The sequence below is a fragment of the Lepisma saccharinum genome, chromosome 20 (genome assembly GCF_977018435.1).
Source record: "Lepisma saccharinum chromosome 20, izLepSacc3.1, whole genome shotgun sequence".
NCBI lineage: Eukaryota > Metazoa > Arthropoda > Insecta > Zygentoma > Lepismatidae > Lepisma > Lepisma saccharinum.
In genome coordinates, this window is record NC_139248.1 from 5,961,258 (window position 1) to 5,982,348 (window position 21,091).

General features: G+C 39.2%; 1 protein-coding gene across 1 annotated transcript in view; it reads right to left on the reverse strand.

Moving 5' to 3' along the window:
* Positions 1–2,258: 2,258 nt before the first annotated feature.
* The window catches only part of LOC146003679 (uncharacterized), a 111,289-nt gene continuing 92,456 nt past the window's right edge, over positions 2,259–21,091 (reverse strand). Inside the window, exon 2 of the mRNA XM_083142042.1 lies at positions 2,259–6,751. Coding sequence (XP_082998168.1) covers positions 5,153–6,751 — 1,599 coding nt within the window. The 3' untranslated portion in view covers positions 2,259–5,152. The remainder of the gene's footprint in view (positions 6,752–21,091) is intronic.

Here is a 21,091-nt window from a genome sequence, read left to right on the forward strand (position 1 = left end):
TTTTATATTTTAAGTTATTTTCTTAATGTTAATATAATTTTTGTATGTATCATACTACTATTAATAGGCATTGATATCATTTAATTATTTGTGTCAGGGCCGGATTAAGATTAAATTGGGCCTGATGATGTCACATCAAAATCTAACAATGAAATGCCGTCGATTTTTTCTGTACAACTAACTTTCAAGGTTAAAAATTTACTACGTCGCACTTACCGAACAATAAAAAAGTGGAAAAAATCGCCAACATATTGTAAAAAACGCAGCTAAATTACTAAGTAAACTGATTAACGTAAAATTGATAGCATTAACTTGAAATCTTCGGTGAACAATAAACACAACGACCTTATAGTTACGTCACAGCGCAAAGAATAATATTAACTGTATAATAAGTAACGCTGTGTCTAGCCGTCCGAAATTGGGCTCCAAATTTCATTCTAAGATTTATTTCCAGGTTAATATAGCAAAAGAAAACTGTTCAGCTTTCAGAAAATTCTCGTCCGTTTTCATCTGGGCCTATTTCAGGGATGGGCCTAATGCTGCAGCATCAATAGCACACTCCTTAATCCGTGACTGGTTTGTGTGTTTGTATATGTTCATATTTATGTTTATGCATATGAATAGTATATACTATGTAAACTTATTTACTTGTAAACCCCCGTTGTAAGCTGAGCAATAGCTCTGTTATGGGGAGTATGTATAAATAAATAAATGAATAAATTATTATTATTGGTACGTTTATCCTGGTACTTGCCCCCACCCACCAGACAAAAAATTGTGGTTGCGCCTCTAGCTCAGCCACTTAACCGACTCTTAAACAGCCGACCTCCGTAGCGGAGTGGTTAGCACAGGGCGTGATTCAAGGCCTGGGCATGTGTATTATTTCATCACACACATCCTCATCGTCGCGATTTCTACTAGAAATTTGCCGTTATTTATAAAAAAGTACTGTTTTAGGGAATGTTCTTGTTATGTGGCAACACTGGTGAAAGATGATGTTTAGTGTAGGCGGCGCGATGTACGCGTGACTGCAGCATCGTACGAAGCGCCAACGACAATCACTTTGATCTTGCGGGAACAACTTCACTTTAGCACGTGTCCTCCATAAACTCTGTAATGGAGACCAAATACCACACATGGCGGAACACAGCAGGCATTTTGTATCTGTTTGCTTTGGTGGGATAAGGTTGTTACCTGTAACCTGATATTTACATGCTTGTCCTCTTCAGAACCATCAGAAATCTTTGGGTATTCTCGTAGCACTCTGCTGTAGTGCTTTACTTCGAAATTGACAGTTCAAGGTCATGTACACCCAACGGCAAAACAAACAGTAGGCAAATTGTTGACCATTTTAAGTCATTCTGTTTTTCACAATGTGAAATGAAAAGTTCAACAAAACGGGGACATCTGCTTTGCATCAACAGAACTCTATTCTTTAAAACATCACAGGATGTGTAATAAAAATATTGAAAATAGTGATGAACAATTTTCTTACTATTATTGCCGCTGACTATACTTAGTAAGACTTTACCTAATTTTCCTCTTCTTTAGCTCAATTGCCACTAGTAGTCAACCTAATGATTTTTTCACCAAAAGTCAATTATTCTTAAAAAAAAAAAAAAAAAAGCATTTTGCTGTTGATATCCTTCCTTGCATTGGCGGCGATCAGGGAGGGCAGTTGCCCCCACCCTCCTCATTATGACACTCCCTATGCACTATGCTAAACCTTGTCTACCAATGGAAAGTATACTGTCCTTGTCCCAAGTTTTAGAACCCAATTTCCGCCACTGCAGATACCAAGGTCAGTCTGATTTGAATATAAACAAAATTTCCAACTTTATTACAATTTACGTTAGGGTATTATTATTATTACCTTCTGAAACCTGAGGTTCATGTCCTGACCCCTAAAATTAGGCTCCAACTTACGCTGAGGGTGGAAAGTATCTAAATTTCCTCTAACAATGTTCTAAACGTGTGCAAACCTCTTTGTACTGCTGCTTGTCAAGTGGGCACAATTAGAGCATTGTTAGTTTACCTTGTAACTATTTGCTGACGATACTTTCAAAGAGTGTTTTGTTATAGTGAGACCACAAGGAAAAGAACCTGCGCAGAACTGCGTATCCTGTGCGCATCGTACTTGCGCATGGAGGGGAAGTTGCGCGAAGGCTTCTGCTCGATGGTTATTTTGTTTGTGGCCGCTCTATACTGTAAACATGGAAAGGTACGGGTAAAACAAGAAATGTTTGAATAAAACGAGATTTTAAAATAACATTTTTATTTTATTTACCACAAAATATAGTTTCTTGCTTGCACGCATGATGCAAGCATGGAAACCACGTACAGAAGACGACAACCTTTCTGTTGATTCAGTGTTTTGCAAATCTTTGATTCGCAATGACGTAATATGATATACATCACGTGGTCACATAAGTTACACTTCGTCCATATTTGGAAAAGAATCCGCACAAGTAAACTGAGAAAGAAGCATGGTACAAAAATTATTCTGGTGTAACTATAGCATTCAAGTAAGATATGAAATTAAGAACACATATTGTCACTTGAAACCACTGGCGTTCGCAGAGGTGGCTCGTGGGGATACAGCCTCCTCCGAAATTTTGAGAAAATCACCATTTTCAAATACGAGCAGTGAAGAACTTGGGAAAAACCAAAGTGATAAATCCAAACCATCTTTAAAATGATCCCCAATTGCCATTTTTGAGAATTACAGCCCCCCCGCAAAAAATTCTACGTACGCCAGTGCTTGAAACTAATCGAATTTTGCAACAACAACTTCAGCTGGAATGACCAAACTTTATGTTCGAAACACACCCGTTGTATATCCAATGTGTCATATTTTGTTTTTACTTATGAGAGAATAACAATTTAATCTAGCAGTTATCTAGTGACAACAATAGTTTATACAGCATTAAATTTTCCCGCCACTAAGTCACGTGGACACTGTTCACGTCGTTTGCTGTTGCGGCGAAAACGAACAAATTTATGCCTCGTGCTTTGACATTCAAAAACATGTGTGAATTCAAAACATAAAACCATGTATTACAGTGAGTTCGTACTGTTTCATAGAAATTCAGTAGGTGAAGTTAACCTTACCCACTTTTTTTCAAAAGCAACCAAAAATAATTTACAAAATGGCTGTTACCATAATTTATTTGTTTTTTTAAAAAATACTTTTCATCATAAATGTTGTTGCCCATTTCAATTTCTACAATTGTCTGCCAATATATCTAGGCTGTTCGTGAAAAATCGCTTGTCAAGAAATGAAATTTTACAGCAGGCAGTTTTTTTTAATGTTTATTCTCTTAATAACAAACACTACAAACATGATATGCATGTTAGGCCATTACTGTTTAGAATGTTTACACATGCCCAATATAAAATTATTTTCATTATTTCAGTGTGACTTAGAAAGCAACAGAATATCGCAGTTTGTGACTTATGTGCTTTTTCCTGAACAACCTAGATATCAACAACGTACCTCATTGGTTACAGATAAACACAGTCAATAATGTTACCCTATTGTAGCGGGAAATAGATATGTCCCTCATTGCTATGCGATTGTGATAAATGTATCTTGAGTGTTGATTGTTACAGATAACACGACAGGAAAATAAAAAAATACAGACATAATTATTTGTTGCAACCTGTTTGACAAACATATCTGACATGTTCTATTCACACTGGCAGAAATAGAAATATGAGAAATATGTTTGAGTTTCCTTATGTTTTCCCAACTACCCGGAATATATATGGGATTCCGAGGTGGAAAGCATAAAATCATCCTACCAATACCATCGATTATCCCATTGTTACAAACAGCGCGCATTGTTAAAATATTAAAGGGGGCGGATAAAACCATTTACCTGGATGACATCACCGAGAGCTCATGTTAAATATTTGGAACGAAATGGTTTGTATCACATCTTGAAAAATGATAGTGGAAAACAATTGTTTTACAAAATCAAATTTTGCATGTTCTGGTATCACTTTTATTCGTGTTGAGATTGAAGTAACCAAACATCTGTATTTCTGACCTTAATGTCATAGAATCGGTTCTCTAACTATATTTATATATTTGATTTAGTCATGATTTAATATCGTTGTGATAATATTCACTCAGATACAATTCAATCATGAAATATATGTTATAGCTATTCATATTAAGTTTCAAATTTCTGAGTGCAAAATACGATTTCATAGTAAGTACAATTTCTTCTATTATTCATTTTAAACAATGTTTTTTTGAACATTAATTGTAGAGTCGTATCTGGTTTATGTACTAATTAATCACAAGTGAAGAAAATAACATAAATTTTAAGTATATCTTGAAATAATGCCCAGTGTATAAAGCATCATTTCACATTCCTTCCACTTATGCAATCAATTAATGGCACTATCAATAATGAAAATACTTGCCGAGAGTACAAAATGACTAAATCATATATAATCACTTGAAATTGCATATACTTGCTGTACAACTATGGATTAAGTTTAGAACATATTCTTTAACTTACGGAAACATGCTTATTATTGTGGAATTATACCATATGACCTTAAGATATTATTTTTGTGATTTAACCATACGTAATAACGATTTCTGTAAATATGAAACAATGCAAGTACGCATAGTTAATGTTATTTTGGCCCCAATTGCTTCAATTTGAATTTTTCTATATGATCCCATAGATACAGAACAGCTACGAGACACAAGTTTACGCAAGAAAGGTTTTATCTACACTTTTACCAGATACAATCACACAATTACATTCCAAATAAAACAAAATTATCACTAATTTTATCACTTAATGTCGAGGAATCACAAAAAATAATATCTAGTTCACATGGTATAATGTGGCCTTTTACAATTAATACAAGAGAAAGCACAAGACTTGCTTCTTTGTAACACCAAGCATTGTGATGACTAGGAAGTAACTGATTTAGTCTAAATCAAGTTTTTTTGATTTCGAAGCTTGTTCAAAAAGCACTTCAAAGCGACACCAATCATCACTCCTAACATTAAGCTTACACACACACATTCAACTGTACAGGACATCACAAACTCACATTTTGCCGCGTAAGTATCGGGTTGGAATCATGTCTTGTCGGGAAAACTTTGCAGCAAACCCAGTCAAAATCACAAGGACAAGAACTTCGCAAGTGCGTCGTAGATAAGCTTCGGGTTGATGGTACCGTCGGCCGTGTAACGCACCCCACGTAGTTGACCATCGTCATGGTTAACAACCCCATACTCCCCCACGATAAAACCGTCAGACGTTTTCTCCTCCACCATGTACTTTCTATAATTCCTTCCCTCAACTACATAACCGAACTTCTGGTTTGCAGCGCTTTCCTTGTGCTTGGCGAGGTCTTTGTCGAACACCTCGAACATTCCTGGCTCTGATGGTTGGACACCGTGTGCCTTGCCTCGAGTCATGGCGCTGACTGATTCTGGGACTTCATAATTCTGCTCAACTGGTTCCTCGTTCCTGATTGGTTTTTCGCCGTTGGGAACCGGAACTCCGTAATTAACTTCCGGTCGTTCGAAATTTGCTACCGGAACTTCGTAATTCATTTCTGGTTTCTGGTAATTCCTTCCAGCGAACTGCCTGTTGGGAAAACCTTGGTTGATTGCTCCCAGAGGAGGCAGTGCTGGTCTTGGGACGTCGTGCTTGATGGTAGAGTCTTGGTTCTGCTGGTAACTCACGCTTACCTGGTAATTCTGTCCAGGGTGTTGGGAGTAGTCGGCTGGTTTTGGTGTCTGTGAGAGTTGGGCTTGTAGAGGCTCGCTGCGCAGCTGAGGACGGAAGAACTCGACCCTCTGGTGACTCTTGCTGCTTGGGACATCAACCGACGATAGAGGCTCCTCCTTGTACTCTTGAGGAGCCTGGTGCGAGACACTGACCTCGTAACCCACTGGGATACGTCTTGTGTACGACGACCTGTGCATTGGCTTAGCGGATGATGCCGAAAACCAATGTGGATTGAGAGGTACGGGTGAAGATTCCTCTACGTTAAACTGGCTTCGTCTTATCTCAGCGGCTGTCACTCGCGGTTCCTCTTGCACCAAAGACACCTCTTCTTCGTCGTCTTCCCTCTCCTGCTTCTTGCTCTTCTGCATTGTCGATGTCAGAACGGACAATTCATCTTCAGACGGTTTGATGACATCATTCTCTGTTAGCACCGTAGAGGGATTAGATGTTTCCGCAAAGGCGTCGAGGAAAGTTGTAAAAATGTCCTTCTCTGCCCCCTGGATTGGGCGCTGCTCTTTACTAGTCAAAGTTACAGTGCTGGATTTGACAGTCGTGATGCTAGGCTTAACAGTTATTGATCTATGAAAACTTGGTATGGCGGGGCCTTTGTTGACTGATGTAGATATCCTCACCGACACCACTCTTGATTCTGCAAATTTCTGGTCGTTCAAATCGTTGCTAATCACAGGGGGAGTAATCGTTTGAATGTCACCCAACCCACTAGGTGTCGTGTTAGGGATTTCCTGCGTAGTTCCATCCGTTACGTTTGGCGATTCGGCTCGTAAAGTGTTGGAAGTTCCCTCTGCGTCGTCTAACGTTGTCGTGGTTTCTTGCGGCTGGCTGCGGACATCAGGGGTGTTCAGGAAGAGGGAAAGGAAGTCAGGACCGTCAATGGGACCATCTCTGTCTACCACCACCGGAACCTCTCCAAGCTTCTTAGCCGGCAGGCACGAGGCGGGCGAGAGCAGATGACGGGTCAGTACCTGTAAAGAGAAGGAATTCAACATGAGCTACTTCATCACTGGGCAAGACTCTGAAATGCAGAAACCTCTACACTATGGCATAAGAATTAAGGTGCTGCAGAACCTTATCCCTGTAAAAGAAACGATTCTCATAAATAAATTAACACAAATTAGATGATTCAAGATAATTCTCTAACTGTCCCAAAGAAACATTGAACATTAAGACTAATTTTTTGTCATTTAAAGAGAAGAAGAATCTTTGACTTCAGGGTGCCATCTATATTGCTGAAAAGTAACTAGTACATTGCTCAGCGTATGTACGAGAAACTTTTCAAAAAAGTCATTCAACCTTTCTTCTGGGGATTTGTAGATTTATCTGCCAATTTTGGCTGATCGCGACGATGGATAGTGATAAGATGAAACCGTTGAAGGAACAATCACAAACATATATTACGATACAACACGAAACCCCACTGGCTGTGGGTCCACTCGGAAGAGGCTCGTTGGCCTGCAACTTTCCAATTTCACTGAATGGAAGGGGGGGTTGACTTTCGGGTTTCTCCTCACAAGGTCACCCCTTACACCCCGAAACTGCATTATTGCAGGCTAACAAGGCATCTACACTCACAGCCAGACTAATTCCCTCTCCGGAGTTTTGTGTAGTACTATTATATCCTTGTGTGTGCTGGGTGCACCTCTACAGATTCTACCTTTATCGAAGGAATAGAGAATTGAATACTCAGAGACAGGTATTGGTCTTAGTTGTGCATCTCTCTCTCTTTTTTTTTCTCCAATTAAGTTTACTTAGTGGCTCTCAGTCATTTTATCTGTCTCTCTTTTTCGCTTAAATTTAAATGACGATGGAAGCTTGCCCTTTCTACTTCGTCGTTGAGAACCAGAGGAACGTAACTGCAAAAAATGCTCTTTTTGGTTGTGTTTAAAGTATCTCCTCTGAAGCGCTATATTTGGAATCAGATCGACGTATCTCCACTTTCAATCCTTAGTAGTAAGGTGGACTCCTATGTACTGAGTATTTTTAAGTCAGACATATTCCTAAGAGTACATTATTTCTTCTCTCTTTTCCTGCAGGAAAAAATCTGAAAAAATAAAATTTTGCTGTTTTTGGCGAAATGGTTGGCACATTGCGCTACGACGCCAAGGGTCCCAAGTTCGAATCCCGGCCTGGGCATGGATGTTTGTGAGTGTCCATTCATCATATCATCACTCTTCCCCATCTTCGCCAAAAGTGGCACAAAAAGCGAAGTAAAATATAGCAAATCAATCAAGACACTACTTTTCACCCGCATACAACTTTCACATTTCTCAGGGCTTACCGAGTTTTCCATCTGTACAGTTACAACATGCAAACTACACTAACGGAGCTACTACCTAATGCCATCGACAACAGCAAATCGATAAAAATGGACTTATCAGTTTTTTCCCCTGTAATATTTATATATTGGTAGGGCGATTGTAATTTATTTCTATGTAAAGTGATGACATATTGTTATAGTTTTACTTCCCAGGAAATAATGAAGCTTACCCCTAGAACACTACCGTGTTCCAATATTACAGTGTAACTACCGCTACGTAAATTTTACAAACATGAACGAATCGATTTTTAAAACAACCTCTACATCATAAAAACAAATTACGATTGTTTGTGAACATTATTTTGTTTATTTTTGCTTATATTGGAGTTTTATTTTCATTTTAAAATGTATAAACATGGTTTTATTAAACATAGAATATTTTAAGAGAAGGTCTTGATTGACAAGTTCGTTCATACATTAAGAATGAAGGCGAAAATTTCAAACCATGAAATCAAACAATAATAATATTCATAACGCTGTAAATAAGGAACGAATGTAATTTTAAAGTCTTACAAGAAAAGAGTGAATGGTTCTAAACGTGTGTTTTCAAAATCCAAGTATACAAATCGAATTTACAATTGCCAAAATTACGTGAAAGATTTTTCTCGTTTTACTACAGCAACGTAAAATTGACGTACAGTGCACAACATAAAAAACCAAATCAAGACGATCAGCGCTTGCACACTCCTTACCACAACTTGAGGCACTGCAAGGCGGAAGGGTGCGAGATGGGAGGTAGGAGAGGGATTTGAGCGCAAAGCATACGTAAATATTACGTAGTGTAGTGTTCTAGGGTTGGAAGGTGACGATTTATTTACCGTTACGATAATCGACTCTTTATTGCTAATTTTAGAAGACCTCGAGGACGATTCCTTAAGTTGAGATGCCACGGAAAAGATGATCGCCCTTTTAGAACAAGCGCCATTTGTTAATTGGCGATTTGTTGTTAGTTTAGACGTCTTCAGGAAGCGTCACGGGGAAAGGGGGGGGGGAGGTCACCTTTCATGAACTCCATCCACCTCCCAAATCAACCATAGAGAGAACCTAAACAGATCTAATACGAATTTAGAATATTATCTTAGTTCTCTGAAACTTTCGGCAAAAGTGAATGAAGATTTAGTAATAAATAGTAATGTACATAAAACTTTCGACATAAAGGAAGATAAGCCTAACAAATTATAATGATGATAATCTTCAACAACGTATTAAACTACTTTCTTTCGGGACTACTGCGGGACCAACGGAAACTGAGATAACGTAAGGTAGACAGTAACGACTACTAATTAAGGGAAATTAAGACCCTCTCTGCCCAAGTTTTTATCTGCTAATACATTAAACGGCAGCCGCCTATCGCAATCAAGCTTATGGAGCATGGCGCAGCACGAGAAGAGAGGAAAAAAGAGTTTCATAGCCAAATTTATGTGCTGTAAACTTCTAGTTTTTCTAATGCCACGTGCATTTTTGATATAGTGTATCTCTAACTAGCTGCGAATGCTGCTTTGTAATGTAAAAGTTACCAGTAGGTGTCTCTGGAAGCGTATCGGTTCTTGTATCGTATGGTGAAGAAGAGTTATCAGGTTCGTACGTCAGTGGTTCGCAGTGATGTGCCGTATATCTACTATAAGTTTACGTCTACATGCGTTGTCTACACGTAATCTACGCGTAGATTACATTGGGTTGTAGTTTACATAGACTACGTAGACAATCTAAAGTACATAAAAATTAATTTTCAAAGCTTTCATGAAAAGAAAGTGACATTTTCAACTATATTGTTTCCTAATGAACTGACAAGAATCCTATTTACAACAAAATTTATCTTCTCTTCTATCATCAACTACGAAAGAAGATAAATTGTATGCAAAAAAAGCAACAGATGGCAGTCGTGAGGCGAAAGTAGTCTTTTCCTCATAAAACACTAGAATATTTCCTATGTTATGTTTTTTCCTAGGTGAGAAATTGTTCGAATTTGCAAGGAAGACTATGAAAGGTTCTTCTCACACGTTACCAACTGATTCGCAGTATAATCTTGTTTTACTTCCACTGCGCCCTTTGCTAAGTTATCACCTTTCGCCATGTTGTTTACATAGATTACGTTATCTACGTGTAGAATGTAGATTATCCTTGTTTACGCGTAGACGCACATCACTGGTGGTTCGGCTCATTTCAAACTGTTAATTTTGATTAAATCACTTCATCTTTCTGTTCAGAGAAGAAGGTAGAAAATGTTGAGTTGTTGTTTTAAGTCCACTTTATGCACAGTAAGGCTAATCGGGACTGGACCTACAGTTTAAAGTGGGATCCGAACCACTTGTGCCTCCACCGGGTATCGAACCCGGGACCCCTTGATTACAAGGCGACGACGCTACCACTGCGCCATCGGGGAGGCCCTAAGAAGGTAGAAAAATTTAGATGTATGTGTTCACCATATTTCTTGTAACTTATAGTTGCAAAGGTGATTTCTTGCTCTGACCTCACCCGCAGCCCCCCCAAGATCTTTCCCCCCTCTCTCTCATTTCTCTTCATTATCTATCCCCCTTCTGTCTTTATTTCTCGACTCTTGGTATCTATAAATAATGCTATTTTTCTGTTTTCTCTTATTCTTCTATTCTTACTTTCCCCATCCTCATGTCTCTCTTCGTCCCTTGCTCTCTGTATCTTTTAACGCACTGGTATTTCTATCCACTCTCTTCTATCTAAACAAGAATTTCCTACTTCTCTGTCTTCGTTCCATTCTGCCTATTCTGTCTCTCTCAGCCCTCTACTTCCCTCTCTTTCTCTGTCACTGCTCTGCGTGTCTCTCTCCCTCTTTCCCTGCGACTTGATCTCTCATTCTTCTTCTTCTTTTTCTATCTCTCCCCCTCCCTCTTTCATCCTCTCTCCTTCATTTACTTCTCTCTCTCTCTCTCCCTCTCTTTCTCCCTCACTTATCTACTTATCTCTCTCTCTCCTATACTATAGAGCATTCCCTGACATTCGCTACGAGACTCGGCGGCAAGCGGCCCAGCATCAGCGCTTGTCTTTCCCGGTGAACGGGTCCGCGACAGTCGCGTATATTAAGCCTCGTAAAAAAGTTTAGAGTAACAGGGTCAGTTCTGAATAAAAGAGGAAAGAAAAACCAAGTATACAAAGACAATCCGCACACCATCCGTGAGTTAAAAGAGAGTATTGTACGAGAATTACAGTAGACGAACTTGCACGTGTAAATGCAAATTTCCTTCGGAGATGCCAGGAATGTGTTGAAGCAGAGGGACATAATTTTCAACACCTTCTGTAGTCAAGGTTAGCACACAATATGAAAACTGTAATTTTAATAGCCGACTCTAGCGACTGTCGCTGACCCCGTTCACCGGGAAAGACAAGCGCTGATGCCGCCGAGTCTCGTAGCGAATGTCAGGGAATTCTCTGTAGTATATCTCTCACTCTGTGTAGTTCCAATTTCTCTCACCTCCTGGGTATCTATACATAACTTCTCCCCCCCCCCCTCTCTTTCTTTCACACACACAGACGCGCATTTCGTGTTCTATCTTCTGCCCTCAATATCAACCGAATTCATGATTTTATCGTAATAATATTAGGTACATCACACGAAAATCCGCCCTGCAAGAGTTCGTCGTAGCAGTGCTACAAATGGACGGAATGGGAAGAAACTTCACGATTTGCCTAAGCGCAACGTTTAAGCAACCGTCACGCTCGCAAAGTGTATCCATCTTGTGAAAGGATCAGATTACCTTTCTGCTTGCTGAAACATAAACTCGTGTATCTCTTGACTGGGCCCACGCGTGTTGCCTAAACCCTTCTCCGATCACAATCTGGCCTGTAAGCTAAGCACTCGTGACACGCACGCGACAATCCGGAGCCCCTTTGGCTGCCGAGGGAGGGGGAGGAATGCCAGGAATCTCTTTCTCAATCCTTTTTCTTCTTGTGCTTTTATTTTTTGATACCACCTGATCGATGCAGTGTTTCCAACCAGCACTTTTTAGTGCTATTAATACCAACTGATCGACATAGTGTATCCAACCAGTACATTTTAGCGCTATTAATACCACTTGATCGATGCAGACATGCAGTATATATAACGCACACTTTTTCAGCGTCATTCATACCAATAATCAGCGCAGTGTATCCAACCAGCACCTTTTAGCGCTATTAATAATACCTGATCAATGCAGTGTTAACAACTCTCGCCTTTTACCGCTATTTGGTCAAGACGGTATATCCAGCACGGACTTTTTAAGCGCCATTCATTCCAAAAGTTGGAAGCAGTGTATTCAATCCGCACTTTGTAGCGCCATTAATACCAACTGATCGAGACAGCGTATATAACGAACGTTTTCTGAGCGTCGTTAATACCAAGCAGTGTATCCAACATGTACTTTAGCCCCTTTAATACGAACTGATCGACGCAGTGTATCCAACCTGCACTTTTAGTGCTATTAATACATTCCGAACGATCCAGTGTATCCAACCTGCACTTTTAGTGCTATTAATACAACCCGATCGATGCAATGTATCCAACCTGCACCTTCTAGCGCCATTCATACCAACCGATCGAGACAGTGTATCCAACCTGATCGTACCAACTGATCGAGTCCGAGGCATCATATTCTGCCCGCATTTTAGTACAAACGGATCGAAGAAGTGTGTACAACACGGCCATTTTTGCGCCATTAATACCAACTGCCGACCCGCATAGCGGAGTGGTTATCACGTCCTGCTAGAACTCCAGGGGTACCGGTTTCGAATCCCGGCATGGGCATGTGTGTTCTTCGTGAGTGTCCACCCATTTCATCATATCATCACTCATCCTCATCTTCGCGATTTGCCAAAAGTGACCGAAAAGCGAAGTAAATTAAGTAAATCAAAGTGTTACGGTATCTGACCAGTTAGGCTTTAACTTTTTTATCTTGTTGATGGTGGAAAAACCCTATCGCAGCACGCTACAACTAAGAGCTAGCCGGTTGTGATCCAACCGATAGAGACCTTAGGAGGGAGGGATTGCTGAGCTGCCAACCTGAATTGCGAACGTGACAATCAACTCGAGCCGAGGAGTTTCTCCCTGGGGCAAGGCCGGCTGCCACGGATGGAAAATAAAAGAGATTCGCCTCCCCTTCCGATATCATCTCTGCATTTGCTCCTTCTTCAACGTTCTCCGACTAGGAAGGCTGGAGGGGTTACAGTAATCTCAACTGGCCAATCGGTGTTCTGCAAATTGAAGGACAATTCGACTTGTCTTTGTAATAATTGCTGGCTCATTTCATCCTTATCGCACTTTCTCTCGTGAGTGGTTAGCACAGTGCGCTACGACGAATCCCGTCCTGGGCATGGTTTTCATTGGTTTCATCATATCATCATTCATGCTGTTCTTCGCGATTCGCCAAAACTGGAAGAAAAGCGCAGTAAAATAAACCAAATCAATCAATCTATCTATCTCACTCTCTTTCCTTCTCTCTCTTTCTCCCTCCCTCTCTGTTTCTATCTCTCTCTCTCCCTCCCTCTCTTGTTTCTATCTCTCTCTCTCCTTCTCTGTTTCTTTCTCTCTCCTTCTCTTTCTCCCTCCCTCCCTCTGTTTCTATCTCTCTCTCTCTCCTTCTTTCTTTCTCTCTCTCTCTCTCTCTCTCTCTCTCTCTCTGTATAAGTAATAGATAAATTTACTTCTTAAAAGTAACTTATAACTTATTTGAAGTTACTGGTTCTTGAGAAGTAACTAAATTACTTTTACAGTTATTTTCTGCTCGCAGTTATCTTGCGAACAAATTTATCACATAAATTATAATGAAATAAATACATGTGAAGACTTACACGTGCTTCATTTATATTTCTGACACATAATATATGCCTTTATATATTTATCAACTAAAAAATATGGAACTAGGAATCAGCTTTGCTCGAATGATTTTAATTCGAAAAATCGTTCGGATGTCGACCACGGTACTTTGAATATGGTGACACCCTTCACTGTGCTGTATCACAATCCTGAAATGGGTAACAAAATAAATTTGAAATGTTTTCCATTTTCAGCAGAAAAAAAATGTCTTGCGTCCGTCTTGTAATCAATATGGTGGCCATTTCACAATTTTTTACGCTTTAGAAACATAAATTATGTTTTTATTAACGATACCGATTTAAAATTACCCAGTTTCTCTAAAAATGTGTTTTATAGATTTTTTTAAATGCCACAAATTTTGGGCTTTATTCCCCTTCTGCCTTCAAGCCGTGGGTCATATATGGACACAATCACTACACACTCGGAACAAATTATCATACGGAACATATCACAGATCACTTATTTATATAAACTGAAATGAGATTAATATATTTCATAACGAAAACTGTGTAATTTCCTGTTTCTACCAAGACTCTCTCTCTTCATGAACTGGCAACAATGAATATAATCACATTTTGAAGATAAGGTGTATTTGAGTTGTAATATGGAATATTTTCTTGTTGTAAACTTAAAAATTGTTTTGAGTTTTGTAGTGTAATATTTGCGTTGAGTACTTCTGCAACATATCCTACCATCTAGTGAGAAATACTACAAACTCTTGTTATTCCGAATAGTGTGCAGAAAACATGTGTGGAAAAATACTATGTAAAATTAGTATGTGCAATTTTTTTTTAGTGTATGGCTTATCGAACTGTTGATCCCAACATACAAGCTAACTTGAAACAGATCGAAATAATATATAATTTCGTACCAGCGGAATTCATGTGGAAACCAGACACAAAAACTCATTCCGATTACCTTGTTAACCAAGGTCGGGTAGGGGAAAAAATGAAAGAAGAAAACAGATTGCATCTTGAATATCATTAAATGCAGTTGTGCTGCTGAGAATAAGGTAATTTTCCCTCCGAGGTTTCGAATTCAACAACAGATGGTGCTGCCTGTCCATCACGTCAAATCAACGTAGGAATTCTCAAGGTTAATATATCCTTTCATCCCTTTTAATCGTGGTTCTGGACACAAGTGAAAGTGCAGGCCTCGGGAAAGCCAATTAACAATAGGGAATAATTTAATTTAATCGTCATTCCAAGCGTTGCGTCAAAAATATGCAAATGCTATCCTCAGTACTTGATATGAACAAGTTGTATTGATATCCGAGTTGTCAGTGGCGTGCAAAAGTCTTTCATAAGAACTGTAACTGCTTAAGAAGCTCATGACGTATCAAAGACAAGCTGTATCTGTCTTGAACAGTGGTTTGTGTTGGAATTTTACAAGTGGGATTCTAACTTTATTTTTATGCTTGATTGTAGCTTTCTGCTTATGACTCTGTACTTAACTATGAACAATCTAAAGCCTCGTTTTAAAGACAAGGGTACTTGAGATTTCATTTTGTACTCTATTTTAGACTTCTCAATGGATTCTTAAAATTCGTATTAGTGCGTATTGACCCTAACTTAGGGGGGGGGGGGGGGCGGAGAAGCGAGGGCAGCCAGGCCCACCTCTTGTTTTCCGAGTTTTCAACTGTGAACGTTTTGCAAAAGATTGAAAATCAATTGCGTTGTTTCGCAGGATGTTCCCAATGCTTCTTGATGACTTTTGTTCATAACATACACCTAATGAACAAAGGAGACAAAATTCACGCGGTGGGCTATCAGCCAAATTTCATCCTGATATGTGTGTTCCAACAAAACACTCATGCAAATGACAGTAAATAGTTGGTACTTGTTTTTATTAATGGTGGTATTTTTGCAATTATTATAATTACTATGTAACTACACATGCACAAACAAAGAAAAAAACATTATTTTGAGTTTTAGTGAATCATGAGAAAAATGATTGACACTCATGCAAGTTACAGTAAATAGTTGGTTGGCTCTTTTATATTAATGATGGTAATTTTTTGTAATTTTTATATAGCTGGCCCGTGAAGTTGATCGCACTGATTTCCAGCCCACCTCCGTGGCGGGGTAGCGACACCCTAGAATGCCACGGGGTCCTGGATCGAATCCAGACCTGCTCATTGGTGTTCTTTTTCCTTCACCATATGGTGACTCGTCCTCATGGTCATTAGCCAAAAGTGTGAGAAAAGCTACCCTAAAGAACAAAAAAGTAGATCAAGTTAGCACTGTTGACTAAAATGGTGTCAAGCTGCTTCTAATATGCGTTTTTGTTTTACAGACACGATGTTCCACGCAATACAATAGCATCATATGACGTCAGCAACAACCTACGTCTGTAATAGAGTTGAGGGCTGTGACTCAAGGTTAACGGTGAGTAAACATATAATATTTTATATGATTCGATATAGCTGTAATGTAATCTCCTGGACCAGATATACGTTAAAAACTATCTATCTGTGAACAATTTTTTTTTTTCAGATTTTGGTATTCTTTTTTATCTTGCATAGTTTACTACCGGGGAAGACTAGCTCGATAGGGGAAGTCGCAGTGGCGAATCCAGAAATCACAATTGGGAGGGGCGAATTTCAGTCTGGTTACTCATCTCACAGAGATGAGTAACACAATTCTAACCTGTATAGTAAGCAATATATGGTTCCGTTAGCAGGATTAGCTTTTATGGGGCAATGACAATAGAGAGCATGGGTTGGAATAGATGTTATTACTATGTGTCGTTATTATTATAATTGCTCCCCATTGCTACTGTAAACTGTACGATCAGCTATGAGGAGTAAAATTAATAAACAAAGAAACAAGAACCCCTTTCCGCAGTGGTGTCAGGTTCGATGCCCTTTTGAGACATCTTGCAGAGTGGTTCGGACTCAAATTTGAACTCTATATTCTAGCTCAGGAATCTCTGGAGCAATGCCGGACATAACAGGAGAGAAGGGGAGAAAGCTAGTGGGCGGAGCGAAGAAGTACACGCTGCTGCCAACAGTTGCTAACTGCGGTCGCTGTCTCTCCTCCACACAATCCCGTTCCCTCTCAGGCGTCCATTGGTTGAGCTCTCTCGTGTCACAACTTGCGCAGAGACTTGTTATCGTTCGCTTGCACCAGAGATTCTCGGGACAGAGTATAGGTAGGACCAGTTCCGATTGGTCCATCATTAGCAAAAAGTGAGCTTAAATCAAACTTAAAACACATATTATCGAACTTGTTGAACTTGGTGATAAAAGAAGAGTCTGGTGTTGAAAAAATTAGGGATAATAATATTTCCAAAAATATGGCAGTTGGGAGGGGCCCTACCGTGGATACGCCCCTGGGAAGTCGGTAGAAAGGTTCACGCATGTAAACGTTTAATTGTTTTGCTTCATTATCGCTCTCGTTGTTGCATTTGTAGTGGTTTTCACTAGGAAAGCCCACGAAATCCGGATTTTAAATTATCCGATATCTGTTTCGGATTCAACGGATAATCTTAATATCCTAATACCCAGATAATTCTGATATCAGAATATCCGGACAATCGACTTACACGATTTCAGCGTTTCAGAATATGAAAACAAATCTTACCACTTCAATAAGGGTCTCCCTTATCGGACAACACTTGAACAACCATGTGTTCTGACGTCACGGGATAATTCTTTCAATTTTAGGCTAAATGCCTAAGTTGTTAGGTGAGGCTAGCTAGGTTTAGTTCTCTTAGCATAAATATGAATTTTTCAGTGTATTTAACATACCTAACCTAACAACGTAGGCATTCCTCGTTTGACGTCAGTACGAAAGGTTGCTCAAGTGTTGTGCGATAAGAGTGACCCCTTAAATAAATGCAATGTCGACAAACGAAACTGTTGGCAAATGAATCATCAACGTTGGAAAAGATTAGTATTGTTTCTTAAATTGTCATTCTAAGGCTTCCTGGAATTTCCCAATGCTTACTCAAAACACTTTGGTTTTAATTCACCCAAGTTATTTCTTGTCACTTCAATGTGGAAACTTCCTAAACAATTTTGGATGTTCCCAGTGGCGGCGATTGGGTTCCAGAACCGGTGGGGGCAAGATGCCAAACCTGGGGGGGCAAGGACAGTATATTTCCCTTTGTAGATAAGATATAGTATTCTGAAACGGTAGAGATGGTTTGGAAAGATCCTGCAGCGCCTTAAAAGTGGAAAACTTAAGACAGGCATTTGATTCAGTCAATTTTGTGACCGACCTTCTGGCAATAATCGAAAGATTGTCGAGTCAGCACATAAACATCCAATGGGTCGTTACCGTAAGCATTTAATTGTCTTTTTTGGGGGTGGTAGCCGTTCGGCTATTGTTTCCGCATACAGCAACATGCCCGCAAGGTACCAGATCGCCACTGAAGGCCGCTGCCATGGAGAAGGGTGTGGCATTCTTCAAGCCAGAGGACGTCGAGCGTCCTTGGCAGTTGAACACAGCATGGGACAAACCTGTGTGGTTTATCGTTGGCCGCTCGGTTGGTTTTGAACCGTGATTACAGTGTTCTTGGTAATTTGAAAACTTCTCCTTGGCTATTATGGCCCTTACGAAGCTCAGGATGGATTTGATGCTGGTTGTTGAGATGCAAATGCAGCGAAGAATCGCGTCTGTCTTGCTGTTTGTCGCCAGGTCGTAGAATTAGAGGAGACAAATCAAATTTCTCAGCTTGTTCATTGTGCAAATTTACACATTTATACTCTTCTGGCGTCATTCGTGTAGGTAATGTTTAGAGTTCCATATAATTTGCACTGTTTTAACTCTATAGCTCTGGCGCCACCAGCTATTTAAAAGCTAGAATCTGCCAATTGGCTATACGATGGTTACATGTGGAATCCCACCACTACGGGCGTCGTTAGGGGAGGCAACAGGAGGGGCGCGTCCCCCTCAGTAACAGAGAGACGAGAAACAAAGAATTAAATCAAGAAGACTTAGATAGGCAGGCCATGTGGCACGAATGGGAGAAGAAAGAAGAGTTTACAAGATTCTTGTTGGGAAACCTGATTGTAAGAGATCTGTAGGAAGGCCAAGACGATGGAGGGATAACGTTGATATTGACCTAAAGGAAATAGGTAGTGAAGGTAATTAAATTTATTGTTTCAGTGACAACAATGAAGAAAATAAATCTTATAGCACACAGTAATGTTACCACCAGACATATACGTTAATCACAATTAACCTAGAAGTTAGTAAATCGACGTTAAATATCCAAAAGTTTAAAAAATATAAATCCGTGGCTCGACAGCCCTTGAAGAACCTTGGCCTATCTCCCGACTGCCAGTCTCCCTCCACAATCCTACCTAGAGGTGTGGAGATCTTCAACCGGTAATGGGGTGACGTCGGGTCAGCATGTCGAACCCCCAACCGTTATAAGAGATTGTCGAGACCGAATTACGCTACTCACCAGTAGCTCCCCAATTTCCTCACGATGATGGGTTGCTACAGGTCCTATACACAGGCCGAAAATTCACGGAGACTGAACACGGGATGGAACTCATGCCATCCCGCAGCCGCCGTCCAAAGCAAGTTGCCTTAGACCGCACGGCCAAGGAGGAGGACTTAAAAAATATATAGAGTACAGGTATTATTATTGGTCAGAAATATATTTGTTCAGATCATGGGCGGACCGAAGGGGTTATGGCGGTTAAAACCTCCCCCCTCGGCCATTATGTTATACAGAAAATTACATTTTTTCCACAATTTTATAATGGAAAATTTCTAACCCTTGTATCATTTTTAAATAAAAGAAATTGCTGCTTGAACGCCACACGAGTATTTATCAATCTTTGCATCCTTTTGTAGGACCTTTAGTTCATCCCGTACCAAAGATGTTGCTTGAGAAAAAGAACCACACCATTTTAACCGCCACCCTCATAGATAATTCCTGGGTGCCCCTATTGTTCAGATGAAGATGAGAGAAAAGGTTCTCTCTTGATATGTAGTGTTGCAATTAGTATAATTAAAAGCAGTAAACAATGGATAATGCACAATTAAGATTACATGCTAGAGTTGGAAATGTTTGAGGTTCTACCTCCACAGTCTCTATGCGTAGATTTTTACTTCACTATTCCATTGTTGAAATCATCTTCCTTTTGTTTTACTCCAATATTCCATTGTTGAAGTCACCTTTTTTCTACTTTACTATTCCATTGTTGAAATCACAGTCCTCTTCTTTTAATACACTATTCCATTGTTGAAATCACCTTTTACTTTCCTATTCCATTGTTGAAATCACCTTCCTTTTCTCTTACTTCACTATTCCATTGTTGAAATCACCTTCTTTACTTCAATATTCCATTGTTGAAATCAACTTTGTTACTTTACTATTCCATTGTTGAAATCACCTTCTTTACTTCAATATTCCATTGTTGAAATCAACTTTTTTTACTTTACTATTTCATTGTTGAAATAACATTTTTTTTAACTTTACTACTCCATTGTTGAAATCACTTTTTTACATCACTATTCCATTGTCACAATCACCTCTCTTTACTTCACTATTCCATTGTTGAAATCACCTCACTTTCTCTTACTTCACTATTCCATTGTTGAAATCACCTCACTTTCTCTTACTTCACTATTCCATTGTTGAAATCACCTTATTTTTCTACTTTCCTTTCCATTTTTGAAATCACCTTCCTTTACTTCACTATTCCATTGTGGAAATTACCATCTTTTTACTTTACTATTCCATTGTTGAAATAACTTTTTTACTTTACTATTCCATTGTTGAAATCACCTTCTTTACTTCACTATTCCATTGTGGAAATTACCATCTTTTTACTTTACTATTCCATTGTTGAAATAACTTTTTTACTTTACTATTCCATTGTTGAAATCACATTTTTTTTACTTTCCTATTCCATTGTTGAAATCACCTTTTTTTCTTTTACTTTACTATTCCATTGTTGAGATCACATTCCTTTTCTTATTTCACTATTCCATTGTTGAAATCACCTTCTTTACTTCACTATTCCATTGTTGAAATCACCTTTATACTTCACTATTTCATTGTTGAAATCACCTTTTTACTTTACTATTCCATTGTTGAAATTACCATCTTTTTACTTTACTATTCCATTGTTGAAATCACCTTTTTACTTCACTATTTCATTGTTGAAATCACCTTATTTTTTACTCTTCTATTCCATTG